General features: G+C 35.8%; 2 protein-coding genes across 16 annotated transcripts in view; one reads left to right on the top strand and one right to left on the bottom strand.

Moving 5' to 3' along the window:
• The window catches only part of LOC105201484 (protein unc-80 homolog), a 27,467-nt gene extending 14,859 nt beyond the window's left edge, over window positions 1-12,608 (top strand). For 3 of the 12 annotated variants that reach the window (XM_039448038.1, XM_026135304.2, XM_026135303.2), the window contains 17 exons: window positions 223-645; window positions 727-975; window positions 1,074-1,347; window positions 1,435-1,739; window positions 1,821-2,246; window positions 2,334-2,552; window positions 2,639-2,784; window positions 4,014-4,326; window positions 4,576-4,896; window positions 5,752-6,022; window positions 6,091-6,294; window positions 6,442-6,792; window positions 6,938-7,213; window positions 7,399-7,491; window positions 9,290-9,412; window positions 11,096-11,244; window positions 11,465-12,608. In XM_039448038.1, the coding sequence (XP_039303972.1) occupies window positions 223-645; window positions 727-975; window positions 1,074-1,347; window positions 1,435-1,739; window positions 1,821-2,246; window positions 2,334-2,552; window positions 2,639-2,784; window positions 4,014-4,326; window positions 4,576-4,896; window positions 5,752-6,022; window positions 6,091-6,294; window positions 6,442-6,792; window positions 6,938-7,213; window positions 7,399-7,491; window positions 9,290-9,412; window positions 11,096-11,244; window positions 11,465-12,055 (4,734 nt within the window). In that variant the 3' untranslated portion in view covers window positions 12,056-12,608. Of the gene's footprint in view, window positions 1-222; window positions 646-726; window positions 976-1,073; window positions 1,348-1,434; window positions 1,740-1,820; window positions 2,247-2,333; window positions 2,553-2,638; window positions 2,785-4,013; window positions 4,327-4,575; window positions 4,897-5,751; window positions 6,023-6,090; window positions 6,295-6,441; window positions 6,793-6,937; window positions 7,214-7,398; window positions 7,492-8,047; window positions 8,061-9,289; window positions 9,413-11,095; window positions 11,245-11,464 lie in introns of all 12 variants that reach the window. The other 9 variants (XM_026135306.2, XM_026135310.2, XM_026135313.2 and 6 more) reach the window with 9 other exon arrangements.
• On the bottom strand, window positions 12,596-16,263 carry LOC105201454 (carboxypeptidase Q-like). 4 transcript variants are annotated; one of them, XM_039448046.1, is made up of 7 exons: window positions 16,129-16,263; window positions 14,295-14,653; window positions 14,059-14,209; window positions 13,719-13,968; window positions 13,418-13,658; window positions 13,126-13,311; window positions 12,596-12,928 (listed from the first exon to the last, which is right to left on the bottom strand). In XM_039448046.1, the coding sequence occupies exons 2-7, from the start codon at window positions 14,633-14,635 to the stop codon at window positions 12,652-12,654; spliced, it is 1,446 nt and encodes a 481-aa protein (XP_039303980.1). In that variant the 5' UTR covers window positions 14,636-14,653; window positions 16,129-16,263; the 3' UTR covers window positions 12,596-12,651. The 4 variants fall into 4 exon arrangements, with proteins under 4 accessions (XP_039303980.1, XP_039303981.1, XP_025991099.2 ...); XM_039448047.1 differs by having other exon boundaries at window positions 14,295-14,584; window positions 16,129-16,238; XM_026135314.2 differs by lacking the exon at window positions 16,129-16,263 and adding an exon at window positions 15,573-16,091.

Here is a 16,263-nt window from a genome sequence, read left to right as displayed (position 1 = left end):
TTTTTTTATAACACTAAATTCTTCATTATTGTAAGTTATGTTTGTTTAAAGTTATAATTGTTTAAAAAAATTTAATATTTTTAAAATAAATTCTCAAAACAGGAATGTTCTTTTTTTTTCGTAACGAGCGCATTTTATTGCATAGAATATTCTTTGAAATGATTGGTGCATCACATTTTCGAAAATTAGTAAATAATCCATGGAGTTTGCTTCGTATTTTAGAGATCTTTGGTAACTGCAACGAAGACGCGAAAGAAGCAGCAGACCGAACTAATCACGAAGGCTCTTCAGGCACAGGATGATAAAAAGCGGGAAGAAAGAGAAAATTTTTTAATTACGACGATACCGATTACTGTACAAGCCGCTTACGAGCCCAGCCCAGTGGGCGATGATCACGATGAAGGTATATATATAGTCCATCTTTATTCACTTCTTGCAATAATTCTCTCATTATTTTATGAAAATAATGTAGGAGATGAAGATGCTGCTGAGACTGTCCCGAGGAATACTCAATCGCATCACGGTCAGTCAGCTCTCTCGTTGTTTCCTTCATCGCTATGTTCAGCGATTGTTCAAATTATTAATCTTTTGGACGATCCAGCGGTCTCTGACGATGGAAACGCGGTATATGAAGTGGCATATCAGGTATAAACAAAGTAAATTTTTTAACTGTAATTTTACACATCTTACGTTGTCATTTAATAATGTTAATTTATCTTATATCAGGTAATCTGGAGTTGTTTGGTGGAAGATAGCGCTTTGTTTCTTCGATACGTGCTAGAGCGTCTCACGAGAGAGAAGCAAGAGTTGATGTTCAAAATTTTGAGACATCTTATTAGATTTGTGCCGAAATTACCACAACAGGCTGCGTTTGCACTGTACAATTATATTATTGGATATGTCATGTTTTACGTGCGTACTCCGCACGAGGAGGGCCAAAAGTTGATTGGAACCGCATTGTCAATCTTGTGGATGGTAAAACATATCTTCAATTTTCTTCTTTTTAATCATTTTTTTTACAAATATTATCGCTCGTTAATACAGAATTGCTGATAATGATTTTCTGAAATCAGGTGGTGCACAGTGTACACGGCATTATGTTTAAAGATCTAAAGCAAATCCTGCGGAAGGAACAATGTGATGCGTCAATCCTACTTACGGCGAATGTTCCGTCAGCGAAAAAGATAATCGTTCACGGCCCACAGGATCCCGATGCCGGAGAAATACCCTCGCAGTTTCCGGTCCAAGAGGACACGCAATTTTGCCAGATACTGCGAGAGTCTTTGGACTTTTTCGGTATTGAAGAAGCGAAGCATCAAGAGTATTTCCTTGTAGATTATAAGACGCGTGAGTTTCTTATTTTATTTACCTCATCCTTACAATGTAATAATATTTCATTCTGTTAATGGTTGACCAAACTTCATTAACTTGCAGATCAAATACACAATCCTTCGTCATACGTTAGAGACTACTATTTCTTCAAGAGATCTCAATTTCCGCAAATTGAACTCGTTCACATGAAGCCGGAAGATGCATTCAACGCGTTGCAACGGCAGGAATTGATGCACAAATTCGTAGAGATAGGAAAGGTACTGTTGACCTGGGCGATTCTGAAGAATGTCGATATGGTAGTGCAAAGAGTTGTGTTTCTTCACGAAGAGCTTATGAAGCTACCATCATTCCCGCGAAAAGCGCTGGAAGCGGACTTAGATCTGTACAAAGGCGGTGAAATTGGGAGAGTATGTATTTTAAACATTTTATTCACACACTTAAATATATACATAGAGTACCTTGTTACAAAATTCTCTCTTCGACTTTAGGAGCTTCTTGGGCTGGACGTGATGCATAAATTTATGTGGGTTAGACTGATCGCGCGCATGTTCGAGGCCATGGCCGGCAATTTCGCGTATTCTGGTGATATACATCTCTTCCTGAATGTTCTGAATGGCGCCGTGATCATTCACAGCGAGGATTCCTGCATTCTACGCTACGTCGTGGCGACTTACATAAACGCTGCGCATAATTTCAAAAATATCTTCTCGACCAACGGTTACTTGCTGATCATGCCGACCTTACTACAGCTGTACTCGACGCATCAGACGAACAAGCTCGTGACGACCACTGTCGAGTATGCCGTTAAACAATTTTATCTCATGAACCGTAAACCCTTTATTCTACAAATGTTTGGCAGTGTGTCCACAATATTGGACACGGATTTGATAAGCGTTCACGGCGAGGCTCATAAGGTTCGTTTTCTCCTTTATGAATAAATAAAAAACATATCTAGAAACATTTTTAAAAAATGATATTAATAAGAAAAGTATATTGTTAAGGTTCCATCTACGTGCCTATTTAACTTATTATTGAGTTTGGAAACTCCGTCGCCGGATCCACTCAATATAGGAGAATTGGTGAAGGAAGAGAAACCTTTAAAGGCGATAGATTTTTGTTACCATGACGAAAATGAAATGGTCGACGTACTCGACTGTATATCTCTCTGTGTGATGGTGATAGCTTACGCTCCTGACTCGATCAGAGGTCAACAGATGCTGGTAAGACATTTCGCATAATGTTGCTAATTTATGCTGTCGTTAATTTTATTTTACAAAGTGTATAATACACATTGCATTTTTTACAGACAATATTGGAAGCAATACTGCCGTGCTACGTTCAACAGATCCAATTACCTACGTATAATAAAGAAGGCAAAACGGAGAAGGAGATAATAAATCAATTAGCAATTGCAGTTAGGACATTAGTCAATAATTCCGAGGCATTGACGAAGTACGAATTAAATTTATTCACAATTTCCCAGGGAGAAATAATAAGTTGGATCGACATCAAATCGATATCATAACGGTTGAAATGAGATCAAATTTGACGTTTACATCAATGTTAAAATGTCCGAATTTCGATGCTACTTGGATGTTAATATTGATATCGAATTGATATCGATTCGACATCAATTCTATTATTTCTCGGAAGTCGTTTAATGGACTGAAAGAACGGAAAAATCATGCCAGTAATCTATTCAAAAATGGGTTACTAGTAAAAATAATGTAGTTGTCATAAATGAAAATTACTGGCGTTGCGTTTCGTTTCTTCCACTAGTAAAACCAGTAGACAATCCTAAATAGTCCAAAACGTATAAAAATTTTCAGGTTTAAAATTGCGGACATTTCAACGTTACCGCAAGCTTTTAATTTTTTAATTACCCAACCCTGCAAATGAGTTATGAGTGTTTGTAACGCGGTGTGATACAAAAAAATCTGCCTAAAAATCGTTGCGGTAGTCTCGCTCAGCGAGAGACTTCGCATAGCCCAACGCGCGCGTGCCCGCCAGTTAAAGCCCCTCCACTCGGGTCGTTGACCGCACGCAGTCCCGGCAGACAGGCGCACGTGCTTGCCGTCTGGGCCGCCTCCCCACTCTCCGTCGGCCGAGGAGAGTGGGGAGGCGGGCCAGACGGCAAGCACGTGCGCCTGTCTCACGTGACCGCGTGCGGTCAACGACCCGAGTGGGGAGGCATTAACCGGCGTGCACGCGCGCTTTGGCTAAGCGAATTCTCTCTCGCTGTGTGAGACTACCGCATTGACTTTTAGGGAGATTTTTTTGCATTGCAATGCGTTACAAATTCTTATAACTTATTTGCAGGGTTGGGTAATTAAAAAATTAAAAGTTAAATAATAAAATTAATAACTTTTAACTTATTATAACTTAGTTAATTTTAAATAATTTAATTTTTAACTTTAACTAATTATTTTTGAAACACATAAACTTTAGTGTATTAACTTTTTACTAAAATTAAAAGTTTATTTGTATAAAAAAATAGTTATAAAAGAAATTTTCAGAAAAGGAAAAAGAAAGAGTTTAAAATAAAGAATGAAAAAAAAAGAAAATAGAGCGAATATACACAAAAAAATAGTATTAACATTTTTAATAACCACTTATCTTACAGTCTTTTACTTTCTTCCCTGAGCTACTTAATAAAATCAATGTCTCATTAATTTATGCAGGTATTATAACGGTCCGCAAAAATCGAGCCCCGAGCACAAAGGTTCTAGTCAAAGAAATTTCGGTAAAGGTCCGTATTCACCAGGTTTCGACTTCGAAGACGACACTCATACGAAGTACATAGAGCACTCGAAAGCTCGACATTTTTACGATCGAGACGAAGATTTCCATAAAAACGAGTTTAGGAGACCACGTGATACTTTATTAAATATGGTTGGAGATTTCGTAGCTCGGTGTTCCACTCGTTTAGTAGAGCTCAATAAGAAGTCTCAAGACGGAAAAACCATTGAGTTGCTGGATTCAAAATGTCATGTGGTAAATTGGCGATTTTTTTATGTATCTTTGTAGCATGTATCTTCTTTCATTCTTTCTCTTTTCCTCTTCTTTTGCAGAGTGTGTTTAATTTATTTCTAGATAATGAATTTAATAAGTAATAAAATTAGCAATATTTTATCTTTATTTTTTATAAAATATAACTTTTTGTGTTTTTATTTTTAGTATATAGTTATATCTTTTACTAGAACAAATTTATATAAAGGATTTAAAATAATTTGTATTGTTTAGCGTCTGGCTGATATCGCTCATAGTCTTCTAAAGATCTCTCCATACGATCCGATCACTATGGCTTGCCGTGGTCTTAAACGATACATGAATGATATTCTTCCTTCAACGGAGTGGGTGGCCGACGAAATGAGGCCGGCGTTAACGCTCATTCTCAGAAGATTAGACAAAACATTCAGTAAAATACACAAGAAACCATCGATCAGAAGGAATACGGATTGGGTGGCTGCCAGTAATCTTTTGCAAGGAATTTACGAAACTCTGGCGAAATCTCCATACATTGCGCACTTTCAATATTTAAAGACGTTGTTATCTACATGTCAGGTAAATATTAGAACCTATTATGCTATTATCCCCGGGAGAAATAATAAATTGGATCGACTAATCGATATCATTTTGACGGTTGAAATAAAATCAAATTTGATGTCAATGTTAAAATGATTGAATTTTGATGCCATTTGGATATTAATATCGACATCAAATTAATATCAATTTGGCATCAATTAAATTATTTCTCGGGAGACGTTTAATAGACTGAAAGAACGGAAAAACTATATCAAAAGTTAAAATATTTATTAAAACAATTAATATAAATAATACTTTTAAAAATACACATTTAATTTAACTTAATTTAATATCTTAGTGCAACTTTTAAACAATTTAGTTTTTTGTGCAACTTTTAAAATTTCTATTGGGGTTTATTAATTACACCTGTCAAAGATTATAAATGTTACCGACACAGATGTGATTGATATTTTTTGACGTGGAAAAATTATCGACGCCAGCAATGTCGTCTAATATCGATCCGATTATCATTTCTTCCTGGGAGTGGTATAATTAATAGATAGATCATATCATGCCTTATAACTTTTATCTAAAACAATTTTTGTAAAACATATCTTTAGCAAAATGTTACGGAGTACTACGGAGTGCAACAAATTCTACCCAGTTAAACGTTATAACTTGGAAAGTAGTTAAGAAAAATCAACTTTATTTTACTGTTTTGAACAGCTCTTGATACCAGTTATTATATTCTAAAATAATAAAAAATAAGGCATTCCATTAAAACAAATTTATTTCTCTTCCACCTAGCCTTGGCGACATCTCTCGAGATCAAATGTATTTGGATCTATTTTGATTTAATCAAATTTCAATTTTAATTGTCGTTAATCTTTTTAGGCTTTAATTGTTGGAGACAATCTATCTGAAGATTTAACTTCGGCTTCTACGGCTGCTTTAATGAACAAGCTGCCCTCTCCAATTCCACCTCCGCATTTTTGCTCGGCGGTGTTACGTCTGATTGCTCTACATGTGATATCTTTCGGCGAGGGATATTCCTTGGAGAATGTTATCGGTGGTCAGAACATGTTCGCTACTCAAACACGCACGGAAAATGCACTATTGAACTTGTTAATACCACTATTTCTGCGCGTTGGAACTGGAAGAAAAGGTAACAGATGCGTTGCAATATTCGGGAGAATGTCATTACGAATATTATCTTAAACATGATATCTTTAGACGTACCGAGACTGAAACAATCGGACATCTCTTTTGCTCTAACAACCGTGTTGAACACACTTTGGCCGCCGGGTGCAAAACCGATACCGCTGACGATGCAAAGACCACCGACGGATACAAGGACCGGCAGTATAACGTTTACCGCGAGAGATCCGAAGGCTTTAACGAAAACATCGTTAACATTATACCAGGTCGCTTTTCTAGGTAAGATTTGTAAGAAAGTATATTTAGTAAAAATTAGAAAATAAATTATTATAAGTTTTCTTTAAAATTATCATTACGTGGACGTAAACTATGTACTTGTTGCTCTTACGAGCGACACACATTTAATATCTGAATATCTGTTTCCAGCACTTAAAATAATGACAATATGTTTCGAAACTGAACTGAGAACTGAATGTCGGGTAATTCTACGCGCAATGCGTCTTCTGAATAAGCGCAACGAAGCTTCCACATACCTCTGGAACTTCATAGAATTTATTGTGACGCATCGTACAGCCTTGTACATTCAAATGCTTCCGTTTATCGTGTATAAGATCGGACAAGCGCCGATATCTGAGCACGAACGAAACATGCACTCTATCATACGCGAGAAGATCCATGGTAGCAGTACCACCGTGCCAAAATCGCGGGGCGCGCTGCTGTTGGATCTCATTCACGAATTAAAAAATCTAAAGCAAGAAATTGAGACTCGAAGATGCGGTTAGTGTTTTAACAACGTTGAAAAACTTAATTGAGCACTTCATATCTCTAGTAAAGCATGTTTACCTTCAATTAATTAAAATACTTATGTAAAAATTTAAATTAATTAACAATTTTTTAAGTGCTTTATAATTTTTACATACAGACGAGATGCTACCGGAACCTAAGAGAAGCGTGGTGGATATGCATTCGATAAGCGAGGGCCAACCGCGTACTCAGAGGCCGTCCCTGCTGATGGACCTTTTGACCGGTGATTTGGGATCGAGATCTCACGCAAATCGTACGCCTTCTGAGACACCAGTGTCTCATTCCACAGCGATTCAATCGCAATCTTATTCGACTCAATCCAATACGAGTAGCACTGTTAAAACTGCACATCCCACTCAAGTAACAGCACCGCCGAACGGCGCTCGTATTGGTGGTACTACACTATTGACTCTTCTGCTTTCTTTCAATGCACAACCTATCACAATTATCTAAAACATAGTAAATATAGATGGTAAACGCAGAATCAAATTTAAACAATATGCTATGTTAAATATATTCCATTGTGCATTTTCTAATTTTTTCCACTTATTATTATTTTTTTTTTTTTTATAATTACAGGATCCGTATCGAGTACTAGCGCTGGATCTGCTACTCTGCGTGAAGTGAGTGAAACGAAAGAAACCTGTGCCGAGCAGCCGCCGTCGACGACAGGTATTCCATCATTTTCGAAAACCCTATAAAGAAGGTCCCGACCTGTCGATTACGATCGATGCGACTGCAAGCCTCTCGCATATGTTTCATTATTGTCGTATGGGCAGTCAGTATGAAGAATCGCTGACCGCTACCACAGTTGGATCGAGCCATTGTCTATAGACCACTGCCAACAGTCTGTATCTCTCTTTCTCTTTTCTCTTTGTCTATCACTCTTTTTCTCTTTCTTAGCAACAATGATTCTTTTCCTTACTCTCGTGGTTTCTCGCGCGATTCTTGCACAATGACTCAAGTGTCTTCACTTCATTTTTCCTTTTACAGCGAGGCTTGCAACTTGAGAGTTTAGTCGTTCTCCTTTCGTTTAAGGACGAGAATTCTCGTCTCGGACGATAGCAATGCCGCCCCCCACCATCGGGAAAAGATCTCTCGATTAATCGCATATCATTTAAGGCGTCGTTTTAAGGCATAAGTCGTTCGCGCCTCTTTCTCTTTTTCTCTCTCTCTCTCCCTGGTCGTATTATTGACACATTGATCATTACGTTGCTTCCATTGCTAGCTAGGGAACGGAGGTAAGCGGACCGATTCTACAACTCAATCAATTCTAACACGATCTATAATATATATCCTGCTGGTGTATGCCCCTCTCACGCTTTTCACTTTTTTTGTAATTTTAATCATACCTCGATCGCTCGTCGCCTACCTCGGTCTTCGTCCACTTCTTATTGCCCCCTTAATCTACTTTTATCGTGAAACAAGATTGATTAAACGGCGATTTAAACAGTTCCATCAATTGCAATTTAGATAAAATTACAAAATTACAAAATTTTATAGAAATATTATTATATGATAATAACAGTAGAGCCCGCAATCTCTTTTCACGATATTTTCTCTTAGTCCACTGATATCTATTATCGTCTCCTCTATCACGTTTTATACGCAAACTCATAAGGAATTTATTACATAGCAGTATTTAGACAATGGTAATGTCCAACAGTTGGTACCCTACTGATCGTTGCGTAGTCACTCTCTACTACGTAGTTGCTTCGATGTTCTATCGCTTTCTTCCTTTACTCGACAGCACGAAACTAACTGTCATTAATTGTTTTCACAGTTAGCACGACGACAACATGTATCGGTATATCGACAATTCCATATTGACACACTCAATTTTAGCAGTCTTCTTAATTTAAAGAACACGTTCAACATTGATATCGATTAATTATATCAGATAACACGAAAGTCTTTCGTTTTGAAATTCTTTGTTCGGTTATTGTTTGCTCTAACTGTCTTCATTAATATGGTGTACTAGTATTTAAATCGTCTTTTCTAATCGAAGCAACATCGTACAGATGTTTACAGCGATTCACGTAACTACGTCGTGCGTATGCGTAATATCGTGGAATTCTCATCACATTTGCAACCATTTTTATTGAGTTAAACTATATTTACAAGATTACGGAATCAACATATGGAAACAATATATCATTTCGGAACTCATACAATTTTGAATTACATCGAGAAAGGTGCAAAAATTCGTACGAGGTATCACGAACCATAATGTTCATAAAATTCTTAAGCTACAAATTTAGGCAACTTCATTTCCGAGGACAAAATCGTTAAGGCATTTACATTTTATCGCATCACACTTAATCAATGTTCCCGAGACTCAGGCTCGAGGTGTGCAACATCGACACGATGTACGATCGTGAACAACGTATCGACGATGATTATATCGTGGTCTGTCTTACTTGTTATCCCTCCCCCCCTCATATTAGACGTTCGATGTGGCATGTTTCAGATAGATTCCAATCATCTTCTACTAGCGATGAACGTAACCATGTTAAGCTTCATTCTATCTTACCTCACCAAAAGGCGCCAAAGCTGCGCTTTGTCTCTTCTGTAGAGTTTAGAAACTCATCAGGTAAATCCCTCAGTCCCCGCTTTAGCTTATATATAATGTATTTATTATGATCCTTGGAAGACTTCATTTTCCCTTCTTCCAATATGGTACAGTATTTAAATATTACCTCAAAAGAAACAGATGAATTGAATAAATTTATAGAGATTTATTTTGAAAGATTGAACTTTCCTCAGCTCTCTTCGTTCTTAAGGATTAAAGTGCTTCTATTGAATCGATTGATTAGAAGTTCAATTTCAAAAATATAATTTGAAATGTATAATTACAGAGTGGATTTCTGATTTAAATTTGTTTAATTCGCCTGTTTCTTTTTTTTTACAATAATGTCTACATATCGCACAAACTATAATATACTTTTCATTAATGTCATTACCGCGTTCTTGCGAAACAGATAGCTTTAAACAGAAGTTTAAGAAAAATGCAAGATTGTAGAAAACATTTCTTTTATTTCTTACATTTATTTTAGTTGCACATATTGCTCATTCATTTTGTATATCTGCACATTATACAACATTCTTCATTCGATATATTAGAGATTATTTAGAAATTAAATTAAATAGAGATGAATTCGTAGTTTAGATTTCGTAAATTTAGTTAAGCATGAAGTAAAAACCATAATAAATTTTAAATTAAAATTTTTTTATTAAGTTTTATAGATTACGCTTTAACTTATTCATGCTTTAATTTATTTAAAAAAAAAAGACAAGAAAAGCTAGTTATAGGCTTTGCATTTTAAATAACTAGTACAAGCTGCCATTATTTTCATTATTATTATTTTTGCTAGAAAATAGAAGTTATATTTCCGGAATTATTTTAGAAACATTCAAACCTTACGTTTAACACGTAACGTGACGAGCATTTCCATTTCTTTTTCACATTTAATTAATTCCGCCTTTTGCAAAAAAAGTTTCACCTGCAATTTTTCTGACATAAATATTTGTCTCTCCGGTAATTTAATGCGCGGATATGTAACGTGCGTAATCTTAATTGTAATTTTAATTTTTACTGCCTCGCAATATTTTCACACTGTCGCTCCTAAGCGATATTAAAATAATCTGTTCTGTTCACAAATACAATCTTGCATGCACGTAATAGATACTGTAACATTTTACAGATTATTAATATGGTCTGATTTTCAACATATAACTTACTTGCGATATTCTATACGTGCAGTAAAATCTTTGCCTACCACCACACGTCAATCTCTATACATTCTCTGTACAGTAATACTTTCTAATTAATGTCTGATTTTTTAAATACTCATCCGTGTTTTCTAGCATGAAAACATTTCAATCTCTCAAATACCTTTGGGCACAAAATATGGAAGTCGAAATATTTGGTTTCCGAATTAATGGTCTAAATGTCACTCTATATCAAAGGAAATGCACCCACTACAATTTTCTGTAAATAATTTCTTTCCCGAAGTCACACATCTAAAGAATGTTTGAAAGTTGAAAAGAGTAGAGTATACTTATAACCGTAAGAGAACTTATTTTACACACTAGATGTACATAGTGCCATGTTACATCAAGTACGGGACGCGGGTGTAAAATATTTCCCGTGCACTTGAAAAAACAATCTTGAATCATACATTTCGAAAGAGAAGCATGAGTAGATGGATCGTAGAGTAGAATTCGTGAATAAGACGGTAGACGCGACATGTGTGATCGTCGACTGTCCCGCCAGGGGAGACGGTGACGGGCCAGCTAAGTCCAAGCAGTCCGACCGAAGACAGTTCCGGAGAATTACGTACCGACAGGCCTCGCTTACAACGTTCTATGGGCCAAAGCAAGAAGACCTTCCGCTTAAGAAAAAGTCGAAAGAGTCACATTGAGGTGATAACATTTACGTATATACATTTACGTATTATCAGTGTTTCCGGTCTCAAATTACCGATCATTATACTGCGTTACAAAATTATTTAGTTTTGCATACAGCTTCTCGACAATCCTCACACTGTCATCATATATTTTTCTTTTCAATTATAATTTAATAATTATTTATAACGCAATAAGCTCTGAATGTACCTTGTAAACATAAAATATTGTCTTTCAGACGAAATTGGAACAGACAAGTGCGACCATCGCGGAACAATCAACGACTCAATCGAAAACGATAACGCAGACGTCATCGGCGGCGGATCCATCATCATCTAACATCCCATCCAATTCCTCGTCCGTGCGTTCCAAGCGAAGTCTGTCTACTCGCAAATCGGACGGAGATAAAAACTCCAATGTGCCTGCGGACCAGCAACAATTCCACGGAGCGGGACATCAGCATCATCATTGTCATCACCACTTTCATCACCACATGCATCCTCAGGCGTCAGACGTGTCCTGGGACGAAGACACGTCCAGTACTTCCGGGTACCGTGAGTCGTACAGTATGCAGATCGTGTCATTAGACGGCAACAATGCTCGCTCGGGCCAGGCACCGCCTTTGGCATCGCCGGATCTAAATGACATGCCATCCACGAGCAGCACGACCACGAATTATATTGCCTTCGATGGCAGTTCTCCGGATTGCTCGATGAATGGCAGCGGAGGCGAGAAAACCGCTCTGTTAACTTCGAGCCAGAAAACAACTTCTCAGCATTCTCTATTAATGGTCTTTCAACCAAATCAGGATGAAGATACATTAATATAAATCGCAAAAATCCATTGATTGAGACTGATAATTTAATATGATCAATGTGAGAGGTAAGAATTTAATGATAACTGATAATTCAAATTCATGTTTAAATATCGGGATTGATATACATGGAGGATTATAAGATCACTAAACTTATTTACCTCTTAAATCCTCCGTGGCTAGTGAGATGTATGTGTCCTATCGTAATTTGGCATAAGAAATGTTTTTATACTAATACAATGAATTTTACAAATCGTAAATGTGAGACGTATATATGTCCCGATAATTAAACTTCGTGAAACACGTAACGTTCTGTTTAGAATTTTTGCGAGATAGCTGCGATATAGTATATTTTGAATAGTCTTTGAAGAGTCTTTTAATAAAATATTATAAAATTGTTAAAGCACAAGCAGAGAGATCAAATTGATGATTCGTAAAATTTAGCTTGTTTGATCACGTGCATTTCGATGCTTTTAAAGAGTTTAGACTAGGCAATGCAGTAGGCCTAATCGTTTATATGCTGTGATTGTATATACAGGCATATTTGAAATAAAATACTCTACGAATACACAATTTTAGTGATTTACATATCCATCATATAATGCATCAAACTAATTTTGAAAAACATCGTTAGTGCAATTGTGTCGAGGCAGATCGACGCTGATATCTGCTAGAACGTATGCGACCGCTGCAAATAGAGCTGTGTTCATATCCAAAGATTTCGGATTTTCCACCACCATGGTATCCGCGTTCGTATGGTGATAATAGAAATATTTTTCGTTTTGATTCAAAAGAGCAGCACCTGGTACACCAGCTTTAATCCAGAAAGATATATCGGGCGCTGTGCATGGGCTTTTCAGTTTCAGATCACCCAACGGAGATAACAATCTAAAAATACAAAAGATCCTATGCTATTTTGTGAAATTATATAGCAAACATTTTTTTTAAGCTTCAAAAGTTTTCAGAAATACAAATAATGACTTGAAAATAAAATGTGAATTTTTAAATTGCAGTAACAAATACAAATCGAATGAAAATGAAGTGAGAAATGTTGTAGCGATGTAATCTGCAACAAGAGAACTAACCGAGAAATTATTCTTTGAAGTACACCTTGGACCATTTCGTTTCCCGAGACTTCGAGGCCCATAGGTGCAAAAGTGCCAAAATCAGATTCCATCACGAATTGCATATTTCCGTTCTCCGCAGCATGATTTCGTATGTACTGTTCCGCTCCGACAAGGCCAAGTTCCTCGGAGGTCCACATTATCATTCTGCAATATAAATAATTTGTTGTATAAAAAAAATGCTTATGGAAAATAATTAATCTTATATTAACAATTAGTTAAATTGTATATTTCGAAATATATTTGGAGCCACCTTATCGTTCTTCGCGGCCGAAGGCCGAGATGTTTCAGTAACTTTAATGCGGTCCAGGATATGAAAATGCCGCCTCCGTCATCCATTGCGCCTTCTCCAACATCCCAACTGTCTATGTGTCCAGAAACGACGACTGCCTTTTCAGGCTCGCTACTGCCGGTAATATCCGCTATAACGTTTCGCGACTGAGTATCTGGATATCTTTTTGCTTCCATTTTCAAGTTTATCACTATTGTTTCACCTAGATGAAATTATAATACTGTTAGTCCGGTGAAGAGATCTCAATGTTTTTGTTCGTTACCTCGATCTGCCATTCTTCCTAGAAGAGCCGCGTCTTCAACAGTTATACAAGCAGCTGGGATTTTAGTAACGTTCTCTGCGTAACTCATCATACCCGTGTGAGGGGTGTACAATGAAAATGGCGTTACCGATCTGATCAAGGCAGCTACGGCTCCCAGTTCCGCCGCTCTTACGGCCCCCGAGCTTCTATATTCCACGGTTTCTCCGTACGAAACAAACTTTTGATTGTATACAACGATTTTTCCGGGAATCTGATACATTTAAAAGTTACTTTATTATTATTATTGACATTAGAGTATGCGTTGCGTGAAACACTTCGCCCTTCTACTTGTTAAATTTACCTCGTCTGCCCTTTTTTTAAGTTCTTCGAAGCTATTCACTACGACAGCATTAGCAGTTATACCTTCTGGCGGAGTGCCAATGCTGTAACCCAATCCCAACATCGCCAGATTTTTCTGCCGTGGTTGCAAAAGAGTTGCAGATTCCGAGCCTCTGTGAATATTCATTAATACAATGATCATATTTGTCTTTTATTTTTTTTTATTATTTAATTTTAATGAGCACTTAAGAATTGTACCTGACCCAATGTGGTACAGTGGCCGCTTCACCATGGACATTATCTAGACCCAAGCTGATCGATTTGTTCAATACATAATCAATAGAATCTTCAAGAGTTTGAGTACCGGTAAACCTCGGACCAAACTTGTCTACAAATGTCGCCAAATCTTGCCATGTAACACCTTTGAAAGAACCTTGCATACATTCGTTGATAATTCGCTGCACCACTACAGCGTAAGAGTCTATCTCGTCAATTAAGCTCTTCGGCAGATTACAAGAATCGTCGACATACTGTGCCATTATCGTTGACTGGAAGCATAGCAGACACATGAAGATAACGCTCCCCGCGTTGTACCACATTATCGCTAAATGAGTTTCCTGTGCCATGAATATTGCGTATCATTATAGAAATTACATTGAACAAGTTAAACATTACACTCTATTATGACACTGACATCGTTAATTACAGTATTCGATCACGATAATAATAAACGTAAAGTGGAACGATAAGCGCAGTTGTATCAATAATAACACGAGATAAGTGATTTAGTAGATTAATATCAAAATGCAAGAAGAAGATTATTAAACCCAAGTCAATTTAGCAATAATTGTTCCAAAAATCTTGATCATATTTGAATAAATAATTAATAATAAATCATGTGTATATTATGCGATGTTACTATATTTTACAAATACACACTGCTATTTACATTTTTTTCTTTATATTAAATATATATACATATATAATATCTGTGTCAAAATAGAAATTATAATATTTAAAATGCAATATGTAATTTGTTCTTTTTCATATTAATGCAGTAAATAAAATTAATTTTAATAAATAGAATAATATCATATTTAGTTAACGCTTAACATTGTAAAGTACTGATTTACGAGACAATAATTCTATATTCCGTAAAACACTTTTAACAATTAATTTTACAAAAACTTAATTTAAATTATAGATTTATAATTTTTAAAAAACTATTAAAAATAAAATAATAAATTACTTTTGTACAAAACAATAAAATACTATACGTTATGTTGCAAAATAATTTATAATAATTTATAACACCACTCAGTAATCAGATATCGAAGATAAATGTTTTAATCCGCAAAAGTTAAAGCGAGTATATTAAAAATATTTCAAATATCATTAAATGTAATTTTATTTTTCCTTATTAATTAAAAAATATTTTTTAAAAAAAGTATTAATTTAACATAATCGTAATTTGTATTTTTCATGTTTGTTACTTCTAATTATTTTATATAAAACTTTCGATAAAAATATTCTTACCAAAAGTATTATTCACAATACGTTAAAATTACGCACGTATAATAAAATATTTTACGAAGGAAGTGGTCTCACGTACCACACTGAAATGAAACTAATTGACAGATAAACATGGGTTTTAATGATTGCTTCAACAGTTGTTGGATATGTGTTAGAGTCGTTGGTAAATTAGATTTCTCAGAGTTATCTTCACGATTTAGTGATTGTATAAAGTCAATCGTTTATTTGGAGATGTTTTCGAAATATATTTGAAACAATTTAATGTAATTGCGATAAATGCTAATGTAAATTAATATAAATCAAATTGGTGTTAAAGAATTGATTTGCTTCATTGTACTATTGTACTAACACGCGTATGATAGATTCGCGTGAAATAAAAAGAAATTATTTTATAGAGAATTGCTTTATCAGACTACGGTAAATTAATGAAGAACTATTCACAAATGAGGAAAAGAGTGTTTCATCTTTAATAAATTTAGTGTATTCTTTACATCCGAACACGCATAGATTAAAAATTTAATTTAATGTCTATCAATTTGAAACATTGATTTATGCTTACGATTAATATTGCACTAGCGAATGCAGAACCTAGTTGCGGCGACTCCCGTTCTGACGTTTAGTTGAGCGAATGCTTTCTAACGTCCTCCTATTCCGTGTTCCAGACTGTGACTGCTCGTTCTCACTATGACTCGCG

This window comes from Solenopsis invicta, chromosome 4 (genome assembly GCF_016802725.1).
Source record: "Solenopsis invicta isolate M01_SB chromosome 4, UNIL_Sinv_3.0, whole genome shotgun sequence".
Classification (NCBI taxonomy): Eukaryota; Metazoa; Arthropoda; class Insecta; order Hymenoptera; family Formicidae; genus Solenopsis; species Solenopsis invicta.
The sequence above is the reverse complement of the archived record's forward strand: the minus strand, read 5'-3'. Positions and strand labels throughout refer to the sequence as shown.

What these genes read in the sequence shown, in the direction of transcription:
- LOC105201454 (XM_039448046.1), bottom strand. Translation starts at nt 14,635, where the DNA reads ATGTGGTACAACGCGGGGAGCGTTATCTTCATGTGTCTGCTATGCTTC. An exon ending in AGGAAGAATGGCAGATCGAG is followed by an intron (nt 13,659 to 13,718) that starts GTAACGAACAAA and finishes AATTTCATCTAG; the next exon opens with GTGAAACAATAGTGATAAAC. An exon ending in CGGCCGCGAAGAACGATAAG is followed by an intron (nt 13,312 to 13,417) that starts GTGGCTCCAAAT and finishes TTTATATTGCAG; the next exon opens with AATGATAATGTGGACCTCCG.